The sequence below is a fragment of the Macrotis lagotis genome, chromosome 8, assembly GCF_037893015.1.
Source record: "Macrotis lagotis isolate mMagLag1 chromosome 8, bilby.v1.9.chrom.fasta, whole genome shotgun sequence".
NCBI lineage: Eukaryota > Metazoa > Chordata > Mammalia > Peramelemorphia > Peramelidae > Macrotis > Macrotis lagotis.
Window position 1 is genome coordinate 38,092,030 of NC_133665.1, and position 13,722 is coordinate 38,105,751.

Below are 13,722 nucleotides of genomic sequence, written 5' to 3' on the forward strand. Positions count from 1 at the left end.
GATATGGAGATTAAGTTGCCTCAGTCACCTAGAATCCTTTGGGCAATTTCCCACCTATAGGAGATTCCATTGGTTAGTATGGCAATGAAATGTCTTGACAATTTAGGATTGGCAGATTAAAAAAAAATCTTCATGAAATAAAACTTAAATGGAAAAGGAAAGTCTAAGGACATATATTATCCTTATAACACTAGATTCCAGTAGGCAAGGATGGAGTAGTTTCACTTCTTGAGCTACTTACTGGGTCATCTAAAACTTGAAATCCACAGGAAGTCCTTCCCTGTTATCAGCAGAGTAGGACTGGACAAAGTAGACAAACAACATCAAAACCAACAGGATCAATCAAAACCAGAGAAACAAGAAATGGGAAGGGATTTTTGTTGGAGTAACTACGTTTGCTATGTTGTTTATTATTTGTTTCATTGTTTGCATTAATAGGTAACAATTTTGAATTCTTAAAGAGCAGAGCTGTCATTAATTCTTGGTTCTTTTGGGATGGAGGGAGGGAGGGAGGGAGGGAGAGAGAGAGAGAGAGAGAGAGAGAGAGAGAGAGAGAGAGAGAGAGAGAGAGAGAGAGAATTACCTAACATGTTAAAACGAACGACTGGCATGTTTTCAAAAACCAAACAATGATTCTCAGGGACATGAAAAGTTACAAACTCGGCTTCTAAAAGTCTTACAAACTTCATCACTTTCATTTCTGTGTTTAGGATTTAGACTTCAAACAGAAGTAACTTTGTGAAAGGTTCCCCTCCCATTCTACCAGTTGGGAATTAATTACAAATCCGTTTCCCCTTCAACCCCACCCCATAATTCACGTCTAAGTTTTCCAAGGATGGTCTAAAGAGGGAGGTGGAGGGAGGTGATTTAAAATTCAATGACATTTTTGAAACTAGGATCTTTTTTTTTAACTATTTTTTTTTAAAGCTGCCCTACAAGACAAAAGCGACACTGTTCCTCATGGCCATTGGGGGTGCGCCAAGCTGGTTGTCGACTGGCGGTGTTGCTGGGGAGTGGTATTTGCTTTGCAAGCCTGTTCAGTGGGTTTGGAGGTTTGAATCCCTGGGATTTCCAGGAGTGTGTGTAACTAGCTGTATTTGTGTCTGGTGGGCAGAAAGACACAGGGAAAGGCCGCCATATTTCTGCCGTACCACGCCCGGGAGGCTAAGCCATCGAAAAGTCAGGTTAGCGGCCGTAGCTGCCTGTGTTGGATTCACATAGTACGGGCAGGGGCAGCGGGCGGCAGCGGGCGCGGGGGCAGCGGCGGCGGCGGCGGCGGCGGCGGCAGCCTCCGGCCCTTCTCCCGGCTCCTCCTCCTCCTCCTCCCCCCCTTAGCCTGGGACAGCAGGAACAGCAGGATCAGCCCCGATAACAGCAGCAGCCTTAACCCCGCAGAGCAGGCAGAAAACTGAAACCCGGTCAGGGAAGGGGTTGGCAGGAGTGGAGAGAGAGCCAGAAAGGCAGTCTCAGAAGAGGCGAGAACTACTAGAAGCACCAACCCAATTCCAATAATAAAAGAGATCCCGGAGGAGGCAAGAGGCGCCCCCTCCTCGTCTTCAGTTTCACTCCCATCCCCACCGCCAACACCTCCTCCTCCTCCTCGTCCTCGTCCTCGTCCTCCTCCTCCTCCTCGTCCTCCTCCTCCTCCTCCTCCTCCTCCTCCTCCTCCTCCCCCCCTCCTCTCCCCCGCCGTGGCTGGAGCTGCCGCTTCCCTCCCGGATCTGTGCTCCAGTTGAGAGAAGCAAATGTGTGTGTGTGGTGAGGGGGAGGGAGAAAGCTGATCAGCCACTCATCAGGGCCGGGCAGAGGAGGAGGAAGGAGAAGGGGGAGGGGAGGAGGAGGAGGAGGAGGGAGGGAGGAGGAAGGAGTGGGGTGTGTGTGTGTGTATGTGTGTGTGTTTGCGCGCGAGCCCGGGTGGGTGGGAAAGGGATCCCGGAGGGTGTCATCTCGGATACAGGGGGGCACCGGGGAGTGGTGTCAGGCGGAGAAGGGGAAAGGGTGCGCTCTGGTGTCTGTGCCATCGCCGGCTGCTGCTCCTGCTCCCGCCGCCGCCGCCGCTGCCCTAGTGGATGTTTCTATGTGGCTCGGTGAATGATTTAGACGAGGAGGAGGAGTTGGATCTAGCTAGTGACAGAGGCAGGAGAGCGAGGGGGTGGGGGGTGGGGGGGAGGCTGTGGTATCCTTCGAGTGGGGTGCGTGTTCCAGAGAGGCCGGGGGAGCGGGCCTTTCCCCCTCTCTCCGCCTGGCACCTCCCGAACCTCCCTTCCAGCCGGGGTGGAGAGCTCCGCTTCTGCGTTGGGGCCCCGCCAGCGGGACCAGGCTTGGCCGAGCGTGCGGTGGGCGGCTTCAGGAGCCTCTCACCTTCCCCTCCCCTTCCCACCCCACCTTACCCCAGACCCCCTCCCCTCCCCCTCCCCCCCAGCCCCTCTTCCCACACCCAGCCCAGGGGTTAGCAGCCGCCGCGGGCCGCGGCGGAGAGTGAGGAAGGAGCGCGCGCGCGCCTGTGTTTTCTGGGGGTACTGGGGGGTTGTGTCTGAGGCAGTTAGGAAGAATGACTCTGGAGTCCATCATGGCGTGCTGCCTGAGCGAAGAAGCCAAAGAAGCCCGGCGGATTAACGATGAAATCGAGAGGCAGCTCCGCCGGGACAAGCGGGACGCGCGCCGGGAGCTCAAGCTGCTGCTGCTGGGTAAGTGGCAGAGCCGCCTCCCCTCGCTCCCCGACGACTTCCCTTCCTTTGCCCCATCCACCTCGGCTCCCTCCGCCTCCCCTCTCCTCCCCCTTCTTCCACCCTCCGGGCAGCTGCCCTCTGCCCCCCCAACTGCTGATGTGCTCACCGAGCACCCCTCCCCCAGGACCCAACACATACACACACACACACACACACACACACACACACACACACCCCACCACCACCACCACCACCACCACCACCACCACCACCACACGCGCACACACACACACACACACACACACACACACACACACGCACATACACGCGCGCGCGCGCGCACGGTGCCCTTCTGGAGCGTATCTTTCCCTATGCATACCCTACGCCCCCCCCATGTTCCCCTCCCCCGTTCTAAAAGCTATCCTGGTGTATGTGCCCGGGCACATTGCAAACCTAAGGGCTATGCACTGTATATGCGTGTGTATCGGATGTGGACACAGTGCATATGAAAGTCGTATCATGGCAAGGGGGGCAGGGCTTGAGGTTTCGGGGGTGAGGTAGAGGGAGTGAGAAATAGGGATTCAACTCCCAGTTTCTTTGCCTGAGCTCCGTGGGAGCGTGCTATTTCCGTTAGGATAATTGGCGTCGGGAAAATGTGTTCGCGCACGTATATCGCATACACTGTTGTATCACGGTTTATGTAGAGTCCCATATATGCATAGATGGACAGATATATAGTGCATGTAATAGATAAGAAAGATCTGTGCTTCCTTGGGTGCATGTATTAGAAATGTATTGGCGGGGTATAGGATAGGAGAAACAAGGCTTCAGAAGGAGGTTTGATGTGGTGATATGGGGGAAGGGGGTGGTGGTAGCGGCTCTCGGAAGCAAAGGCATAGGAGGCTTAAAGTGAGATGTGAAAAAGAGGCGGCAAATGTTGTAAAAGAAGTGAAATTCTGTTGCAATCTGGCGACTAGAGCAAAAGAGCGAGAGAACATGAGAGGAGTTCTCAGGGAAGATTTGGTGGCAGGCTTCCTCAGCTGTACCGCTCCTTTTAAAGGAAAGAAAGACTTGGGGTCCTGGGGGTTGGAATTCGTGGTGTAGATAGAGAAAGACAGAGAGGTTGTTGATGTGATGGGTGCTTTTGGTTTCACGAGAAAATCTCAATTGAAGGACTGTCTTCAGAACAGGTTCTAGCAAAGAAGAATCAACCACTCAGCTACTCCTGTGGAGCAGAATAGTGACCTATTGTGTGCTTGAAGCTAACAGTGATTTAACACCTTTGGAACTGACCCATTTGGGCCAGAAATAAAATGAGCAGAGTGTAATGCAATTTCCCATTTACCAGGGGGCAAAATTCAACCTTCAAATTCTAGTCTGTTAGGGAGATTGTAAGAAAATGTTCTTTCTCAGAGAGGAATCCATATTGATCCTTTCATTGGATAGTATTTTAGTGTTTTAAAAATCAAGAGATCAGTTTTCACATATAGTACCTTGTGACATAAATCTTAATTACTATGATAGGAACAAGATAGGATTTTGGAATAATAGGCCTGAAAAATGTCTGCCCTAGTGTTACAGATACTTGCATATGTTGGAAATGCATTACATAAAAATTTGTGTTGGACAAAGAATACTGTCATTCAAGAGTCTTAAGAACACATGTTATCTTTAACATTTCATCTTCCTTTGTAAGGAACTATTTTGTTGTTGAAACCCTATTGCTTATGTGTTGGATCAATTAAAGTGGAAGAACAAAATAGAATAATGGTTGAAAGATACAAATGTTTAGTTATACATGTGTAGAAGCAAGCAGAACACGTGATTCACTTTGAAACATGGTTAGACAGATTGACACATGCTTAGTTTATAGGGAATGGAGGGCAGAAGAACTGAAGGAAAAAAATGTGGGTTTTAAGGTAATAGAAAGAGATGTAGAAATCAAGACTTCTAATGAAGACTAAAGTAAGTCAAATTGAGAGCTACTTTTTTTAATGGCTGAAATTACACAAATAGATATTTTCTTTATAATGGGGAAAAGTAGGAAGAAATGTATCTTTTGTAGAGCTGCATAATTAGATTGCATAAATATGTCATGGTGATTTTTTTGTTGTTGTTTCAAAAAGTATTCTCCCCCTTCCCCCCACCTGCATTCTGCCTTGAGTTGTTTCTGTTTATGGTTTGAACAGCAGGTTCCAGGATTTCTAACCCTTACCCTACACAGTGCAACAAATGTTTCAGTGTTTGGGCTTCTCAGGAGTGATATTTTATTTACTTGAAAATATGTAATCTATGTTTATTTAAATAAGTCTGTTTTGTTTTTAAGTGAAAATTAGTAGTGGCTTTATGGGGGAGAGGAAGGAAAGAAACTATCACCCTATATCTTAATTCCTTGATGGAGAGGACATCTTCCTGGAATTTTCCTCACCTTTCCTTTCCATTTTAAAGAGTTGAATAGACTTACTGGAATTCCCTTCCACCTTTTAAAAATATTCTCCCTTCCAATTAAAACTAATAGTTTAGGGGTGGCTAGGTGGCGCAGTGGATAGAGCACTGGCCTTGGAGTCAGGAGTACCTGGGTTCAAATCCGACCTCAGACACTTCATATTTACCTAGCCATGTGGCCTTGGGCAAGCCACTTAACCCCATTGCCTTGCAAAATCTAAAAACAACAACAACAAAAAACTACTAGTTTAACCTGAATTTAAAGTTTAGTCTTTAAAATCAATACCGTGCCTAAAGATTTAAATATTACGGAGATTGCTATGTCCTGTACAGGACCTATATATAAAGGAGGATTGCCAAGTGATTTTAATTTCATATACCATGCATGATTTGTACAACATAACCTAAAATACTGTTTTATACTATATGGTAAATGTAAATTTTTTTCATGCAAACTGACAAACCAATCTATAATGAGAATAGTATCTTGGCCAAGACTTGTCTTAGAGATCCTAGGTGGGACTGGGCGTATATATCTGTGTATGTGTAGGGGAGAGGGTGCTTGGTTCTTGGAAAACTTGGTGTTTTTTCTAAAAATGACTGTGTGCATTCATTCCTTCACTATTTCATTTGACATACACTTGAGAACCTACTCCATGCAGGACTGCCTTTGCTGCTGGAGGTTACAAAATACTGTAGTACAATATCAATGCTTACATGTTAAATAAATGTTCATCAGTGACCAACTTTAAAGTGTTAGAGATAAGAAGCTATCTTACAGTATCAGAGTAAAATGCTTTTCAAAATAAATTCCTAAGTGGTGTTGAAGTCGAACATTTTGCTTAAAGATATGACGCTATTTACAGGGTTGCTTCCTCCCTCCCTTCTTCCTTCCTTCCTTCCTTCCTTCCTTCCTTCCTTCCTGCCTGCCTGCCTGCCTGCCTGCCTTCCTGCCTTCCAGCCTTCTTGCCTTCCTGCCTGCCTTCCTTCCATTTCTTTTCTTTTCTTTGTTTCTTAATCTTTCTTTCCTTTTCTCTCTCTCTCTCTCTCTCTCTCTCTCTCTCTCTCTCTCTCTCTCTCTCTCTCTCTTCTTTCTCTCTCTCTCTCTTTCTCTCTCTTTCTTTCTTCCTTCCTTTCTTTTTTTCTTTTTTTCTTTCTTTCTTTCTTTTTCTTTCTTTCTTTCTTTCTTTCTTTCTTTCATATGATTTTGTGGACATTTGAAATTTCAATTGTCCACAATTGAAATTAACATTTAACCTATTTGGTTTTAGGAGCTAATTATTAAGAGTAAATAACAAAAGGGAAATAATAGCTAATAAACTATGCATGTAAAATTGGGGACATTCTAACTTAAATTCAGTTTTATGCTAACTGGGTCCCAAGTTGTGTGATACCTAAGAAATATTTTGAATATTCATTCTTTATTATTTCTTAAAATAATCCCTCCTTTTACTTAATAATATTACATTTTAACTTTCATTCTTTTTTCTTTATTTTGTATAACATCCTGATTTCTCTTTCTTATCCTTCTTCCCAATTTGATAATGCTGATATTTATGTTCCCATTCACCTTTTTCTGAAGACTTTGTATTTGTGTGCTTTTTGTTCCTCAGAGAATGTTGTGATTTGCCCTTGTATACTTTGGAGTATTTACTATATGCAAATTATATAATGCTTACTTATTTAGTTATTCTTTCAAAAGAGATATGTTTTTATCTGATTGTGCATGAACTTCTCCCTTTGATGTTCTGTAGGTAATTAAGATCATAACTTCAGATACCTGAGTTCATATGTATACATATCCACTCAGATACTAGATTTGATTACATTTTGGGATTCTAAATGGAAATCTTTACATCTATTTTCTAATTCATAAATCCTGATAACACCTATTCTTCACATGCTGGGTCATTGATAAGGATTATGGTTAGGCAAACCTTTTTAGGAATGGAGTTTTATTTATTTCTAATAATGAAAAAATGAAAAATTCTAAAATTTATAGCTTAAAATTTATATATATATATATATATTCATTCATATATACTCTTGGTCTTCTCAGCTAATTCAGATATCTGATTGAAAACCTAACATTTCAGAATGATGTGGATTTTTGACATTCCCTAGATTGGCTTGAAACATTGCAAACCAAAGAATAGATTATTAGGATACAATACTGTTATCTTGATTCATTTTTATGGTATGCAATGGTTGCAAATAACTTGCTAGAAAAGCATGTCAGGATTGTAAGCTCTAATAAAACCATTATATTACATTTGGACCATTACCATGTTATATGCATTTGGAAATGAAACAATCGTTCCTAAGATATGAGTATTAGAAGGAAATAAAAAACAATTGCATTTCCTGGTTATTTATATCTTACATTCAATGGCTAAAATCCTATTCTTTTTTTTTAAACGACTATATTTTTTTTCTGCTCCATTATAAGGATACAGTTTTCAAAAAATTATTATAGGGGGCAGCTAGGTGGCACAGTGGATAGAATACTAGCCCTGGAGTCAGGAATACGTGAATTCAAATCTGGCCTCAGACACTTAATAATTACCTAGCTGTGTGGCCTTGGGCAAGCCACTTTGCCTTGCAAAAAACCTAAAAAAAATTATTATAAAAATTCTCTTTAACAACTATAAATACAATTGTTCTCTGTCAGAGAAACACAAGGAAAAAGCTCTAGAATGTATATGTGTGTGTATGTATGTATGTGTTTGTGTGTGTGTATATATATATGTATATATATATATATACATTTATGTTTGGGAATTATTATTTTTTTAAATTTTTATTTATTTATGATAATGGGGTTTGAGCGACTTGCCCAAGGTCACATAGCTAGGCAATTATTAAGTATCTGAGGCCAAATTTGAACTCAGGTTCTCCTGATGCCAGGGCTGGTGCTTTATCTACTGTGCCACCTAGTTGCCCAAATTTTGGGGAATTATTGAAAATAAACCACCACAACACATAATTTAAAGGGTTTTTTAATATGGCTACTTAGTGAAATATCAATTCAATTAATTTCAGCTTAGTATAACTCAACAAACATTAAGTGTCCATTATGTGCCAGTCATAGTGCTCCATTCAGGTGATACAAAGACAAAAATGTAACCATTCTCTCCCTTTAAGAGCCTATATTCTATTCTGCAGATGCAATGTGCACACAGATAAGTGGGCAAATGCAAATAAATTGAATAGTAAGTAATTTTCACTACTTGGAACAAAAGCTGTCAGAATAAAGAGGATTATTTAGACAATATATCTGCCTAGTTAAAGAACTTAGAACTCATATCAAGATAAGTAAGGCAAGAATAAGTAATTTATTTTTTTGCTTTATCTTGTTGACATAATTTTTATCTAGTCAGAAACATAGAGAAAAATCAATTCTGAGGTCAGTATGAGACCTCCCTGTCTATATAAGAATGTGATGTTAATGAGGTCCCCATTGGAGACCCACCATAAAAAAAAAAAATCTAACGATTTTTTTTTGTAAAAACAACTTCAACTTGAAAAGTGCAGAAGTAACTCTAAATATTAGGATTTTATTTTGAATAAATTTCTTCTTTTCTGTAATAAAATGTTTATATTTGGTTATAAATAAATTAAAAGAAAGTTGAAGCATTCCTCATAAAAATAAACGCTGGAGCCCTACAGAAACATTGTTGTGAAGTTTTGTATTAAACCATGTAGACACACTGTCTACATTGCTTCCATCTGTGAGATAACTGTTCTTTCATTCCTTTTTACATTTTTTTCTGTCATGTGGGCTCCTCTGAACAAATTAAATCCTTGTTTGACAATTAAGTGGTCACTCCTACCCCTAAATGAAATATTTTAAGGTGAGTTGGCAGTATGAATTGGAATAAAAAGTTAATTGTCACAAATTTTAATATAAAACCTCTAGCTCAGGGGTGGATAGAGCACTGGCCCTGGAGTCAGGAGTACCTGAATTCAAATTCACCCTTAGACACTTAATAATTACCTAGCTGTGTGGCCTTGGACAAACCACTTAACCACATTTGCCTTGCAAAAAAAAAAACAAAACACAATCTAAAAAACCCCTGCAAAACTTCTAGCTCTCTTTTTTAGATATACCATGTCCTTCCTGATAGGAACATCATTCATTTTTTTGAAGGTGAAACATGTACAGCCTATGTATGGTGACACATTTTTTGAGCTAAAAATCAGGACACCTGGCATGAAAAATGAAATTCTTTTTGAAAAGTCTACTAAAAATTATTTTCTTAAAAATTGGAATTGTCCTGAAAACTTTGGGCTTTATTGTTTGCCAGGAGTACTTGGGTTCTGATTTTTATTATAATTTTTTTTGTGGCTCAGAAACTAACTATCCCATTTATGAGTAGTTGGGCAGCACTTTCTTAGGAAGAATGATGGCCTTTATTTTTTCATGATGATTTAAGTTTTAATCCTGTTAAATTCCTTACATGTATTGCCAAGGACATTTTTTTTGCAGGAACATTCATATTCTCTTTGCATATGATTGGGTCCTTCCCATTGATCTCAGTAGAATTGTTATAGAAGAGTCCAGAAGTACTTTATATAGAGATTAAAGTGAACATCTCAGAGGAAAGATGAAGAGTCATTTTAGGAAGGTTAAGACAGAATAGGATGCAAAGTATATGAGAGCAATTTGTTGCCACTAGGCTCTCCACCCACAGGATGGATCCTATCACAGAATTTTTAACATGCTAAAGGTCTATTTTCCTAACAGATGGGGAGGGCAGTGACAATTTTGTGGTTGAAAACTATTATAATGGCTCTTAAGCAAATGAGATCTCTGCAAAATACATCCTAGGAAAGTGTGAAATGGTGTTATAAGGTAAAATGTGTGATTGCTGGTAATTAACTCTACTGCAATAACTGAATACTGTAAACAGTGAACATTTTCTCTTCCCCTGATGAATGGAATAACATTAAAAAGAAAGATCTATTCTCAGACTCAAACACTATTGCAAGTGAACAGCTGTTACAAATAAAATTATAGGAAGTTTTTGAGCAAACACCTTTTATTTGCTCATAATTTGAATACCTGTCTAACAGGCCAGTGAATAAAGACCTGTGACCCCCAGGGACGGTATAGAAAAAGAGAATTTAGTGTATTTGAAGGAAATGAATTAACAAATTTCAAGCAGTATTGTATTTAGTATTGCTCATCAATAATATATATGCACATTCCAATTGCTTTAAGACTTAAGAAATGAACTGCAATTCTTGTTTCTTGGGGTTCATTTTAGAAACCAATATAAACTGCTTGGATTTAAATCTTGAGAATAACATAAAGAACAAAATTAATTTTAATAAACTCAGATGTGAAGAGGCATTGTAATTTAATGGTTAAAATTCCAGGCTTGGAGTCAATAAGATCTAAATTCAGATCTGTTTCTGTTATTTAGTAGTTATGTGACCCTTTGCATGTCATTTAGCTTCTAGGATTCATGTAATGCAATAAAGATTATTTTTGGATATGGAAATTGACCTAAGTTAAAATTCTTTCTCTACCATTTATTTATTTTGTGATCTTAGACCTTAGTTTCTTCATATATAAAAGGAGGTGAGTTGGACTAGATGTCTTCTATGGTTCATTTTAGCTCTTCATCTATGATCTTATGATTTTTTTTTTCACTGTTAGAGATAAGGTGGGTTGTGATCAGGTAGTGGGATGGGTGGGAAAAGTTTTCAATCTGAGAACCAGCTTCTTCTTTGGTAAATCTTTAAAGGAATTTGTATATATATAAATATATATGTATATATATGTATACATATAATATCAAAAGATATATTCATATGGATATATAATATGCATGTAACACATGTATGTGTGTAAATCTCTCTCTCTCTCTCTCTCTCTATCTATATATATATATATATATATATATTTATTTCTTAGGTGCTGTGTTAGCTATAGCCTTCATTTTTTGTTTTCTATTGGGAGGAATTTGAATAATTCTCCATAATTCATGCTGTTTCATTATAGAAACCCTGCCTTGTTTTGGTATGCCGTTCTGATATATTCCTTGCCTTGTTGCAACTTGAATTGGTTTTTAACAAAAATAATAAATAAAGACACAAAGTAGCTGAAAACTAATGCCTGCTATCATTTGGATTTACAACCTTGGACAGTTGAAACTCTTTAAGAATTTCAGGTCCCCAGAACTATGGTGGTTCCTGCCTGGGCTATTCATTCACCACTTTGTACCTTGGATTGTTAGATTAAAACTAAAAGCCATCACATTCTATCTCACCAACCAAATTGTAATTTTTATTGATGGCAAGTGTGCCTGATACTTCTTTGCTTATTTTCTCTACCCCTTCTCCTTCCACTATACTTTTCATAGTAGGTATCTATCTAATAAATGCTTACTGATTGGTAATGATCTGGTAAGAAGGGAAGTAGAATGATTGAATACATTAAAAGAAAGGACTTGTGATAATGTATTTAGGTGCTTGTATAAATAGAATCAAACTATATAAAACTATCTCAATGAATTTTTTATTCCTTTTATTAATATAAACTTACCTCACCTTAATGTTCTTAATCTTTTCCAGTTACAGTGTCAGGATAGAAGAATGTATTTTGGTGTTATCACAGGTCCTGTATCTCTCTGATCAAAAGTAATAATTTTCAGAGGAAATGATTATAGTCCATCGATGAAAAAGATTGGCTTTCTACTATTGCCTTCTTTAAGGGTGGAATGTTGATTGATATGGTTGAAAAAATTAGATTTTTTTCTTTTTTCTAATTTTTTTTCATTTTGGAATCAAAAATTCCATTAAAAAATTCCATTCTTATAGGTTGCATTTTGGGTTGATTTTGGCAATTGGACTGATGTTATTTGAAAAAAGGTAACATTTCTCTGGTCCAGTATTTGCCTGTGATTCATTTCACAGACGTTAAATTCATTTGAATATTTTGTGTTGTTGTTGGTTTAAAAGCTAAACAGCAGTTTATTCAGTGGTATAAATGAAATGAAAAACCATCTCTCTGTCTCTATCTCTGTTTGTCTGTCTCTTTTTCTCTCTTTCTTCACAAAAATATATACACATGCAAAAATACACAGAATACTATGTAGGAGAGAATTTCATGAACCCTTATTACAGGATGAATCTCAGATTATGAATAATTTGAAAGGGAGTAGTTGTTTCAAGGAAGTGTGTAGTGAGTAGTGCAATTGGGAACTAAAGTGCTATTAGTGTCATTATATTCAAGATATTTCACAGAAGGGAACAATAATTGAACCACAAATTAAAGAAAAAGAGCTACAATGAGACTTTTGATTCTCATGTGGAAAATGAATGCTGATGTTTAGCAATGTATTCATAAATACTTGTAGGAGGTGGCCCTGCACATTCTTTTTTCTTAGAAAACTGAAATACTGATGAGTAATTTCACCTTCCCTACCTGTAACTACCTCTGATAATCTTAAATATTCAAATTCAGTTTCCTCTCATTCCACAAATCTGCATTTAATACTTAGTATATCCTGGGTACTATTCTCAGGCTTGGGATACTGTGTGGAATCTTCCCAATAAAACTATTTCAGTTTTTTAAAGTGGATTTTTATCCCACATAAGACAAAACCTAAACAAAACATTCTCCGAAATCAGGGAGCTCATAGTCTGCTCTTTTGTGTGTGTGTGGGGGGGGATGGAAGTACGGGGGGGGGGGTGTGTGTGAATAAAATAGATCTATAAGGACTTCATAATAAATATATAAAAGTTATACAATATAATTTCAATAGATAAAGTGATATTAAAATTAACTAAAATGTAGAAAATAATTTTTAGTTTTCTTTTGAAAATGGTAAAAAATTATAATTTTTTTTCATTTTCTTTCTTCACATTATGTAATTTAAAACAACCCAAGGCACAAAAAAAGTTTTTTCCTTCCTTATTCTTTCTATGTTAGTAAGATAAGAGGAACTGGATTTTGGGTTGCTTCTTTTGTTTTGTTTCCCTCCCTTTTAAAATTCTTTCACTTAGCACAAAGACTGGCAAATAGTAAACATTTAATAAATGCTTGTTGATTGACTGAGTCCTGGCTCCTTCTGCCACTGTGAATGGACTGGGGATTCAAACAGAGTGGAACTTTAATCCCCAAGAGAGCTACTGAAGAGTTTTTGATGATTCACAAAGTTTTGTTCTTACCCCCCCCCTTTTAGCTAGAACAAGGGTTGATGATACCCTTTCATGGGAATTAAGCTATATACTTTTATTGTATTTAATGCATTTAAGTGAATAGATTAGTTGACCACAAGACTTCAGCAAATTCTTAGTAATATTCTTTTTATTTTCTAATTCCTACTCACTCTCTCTCTCTCTCTCTCTCTATATATATATATATATATGTATGTGTGTATATATATATATATATGTATGTGTGTATATATATATATATATATATATATATATATATATATATGGAACTTCTATGTTGGTCCTGTTATCAAGCATCATGTGGTAATGATCTGGTAAGAAAGGAAGTAGAATGATTGAACATATTAAAAGAAAGGACTTCTGATGTGTTTAGTGTGCTTGTATAAATAGAATTAAACTCTATATAAAACTATCTCAC

General features: G+C 38.6%; 1 protein-coding gene across 1 annotated transcript in view; it reads left to right on the forward strand.

Annotated features, from left to right (window-relative positions):
- The first annotated feature begins 1,911 nt into the window (after positions 1–1,911).
- The window catches only part of LOC141495407 (guanine nucleotide-binding protein G(q) subunit alpha), a 302,819-nt gene continuing 291,008 nt past the window's right edge, over positions 1,912–13,722 (forward strand). The window contains exon 1 of the mRNA XM_074196701.1: positions 1,912–2,687. Coding sequence (XP_074052802.1) covers positions 2,552–2,687 — 136 coding nt within the window. The 5' untranslated portion in view covers positions 1,912–2,551. The remainder of the gene's footprint in view (positions 2,688–13,722) is intronic.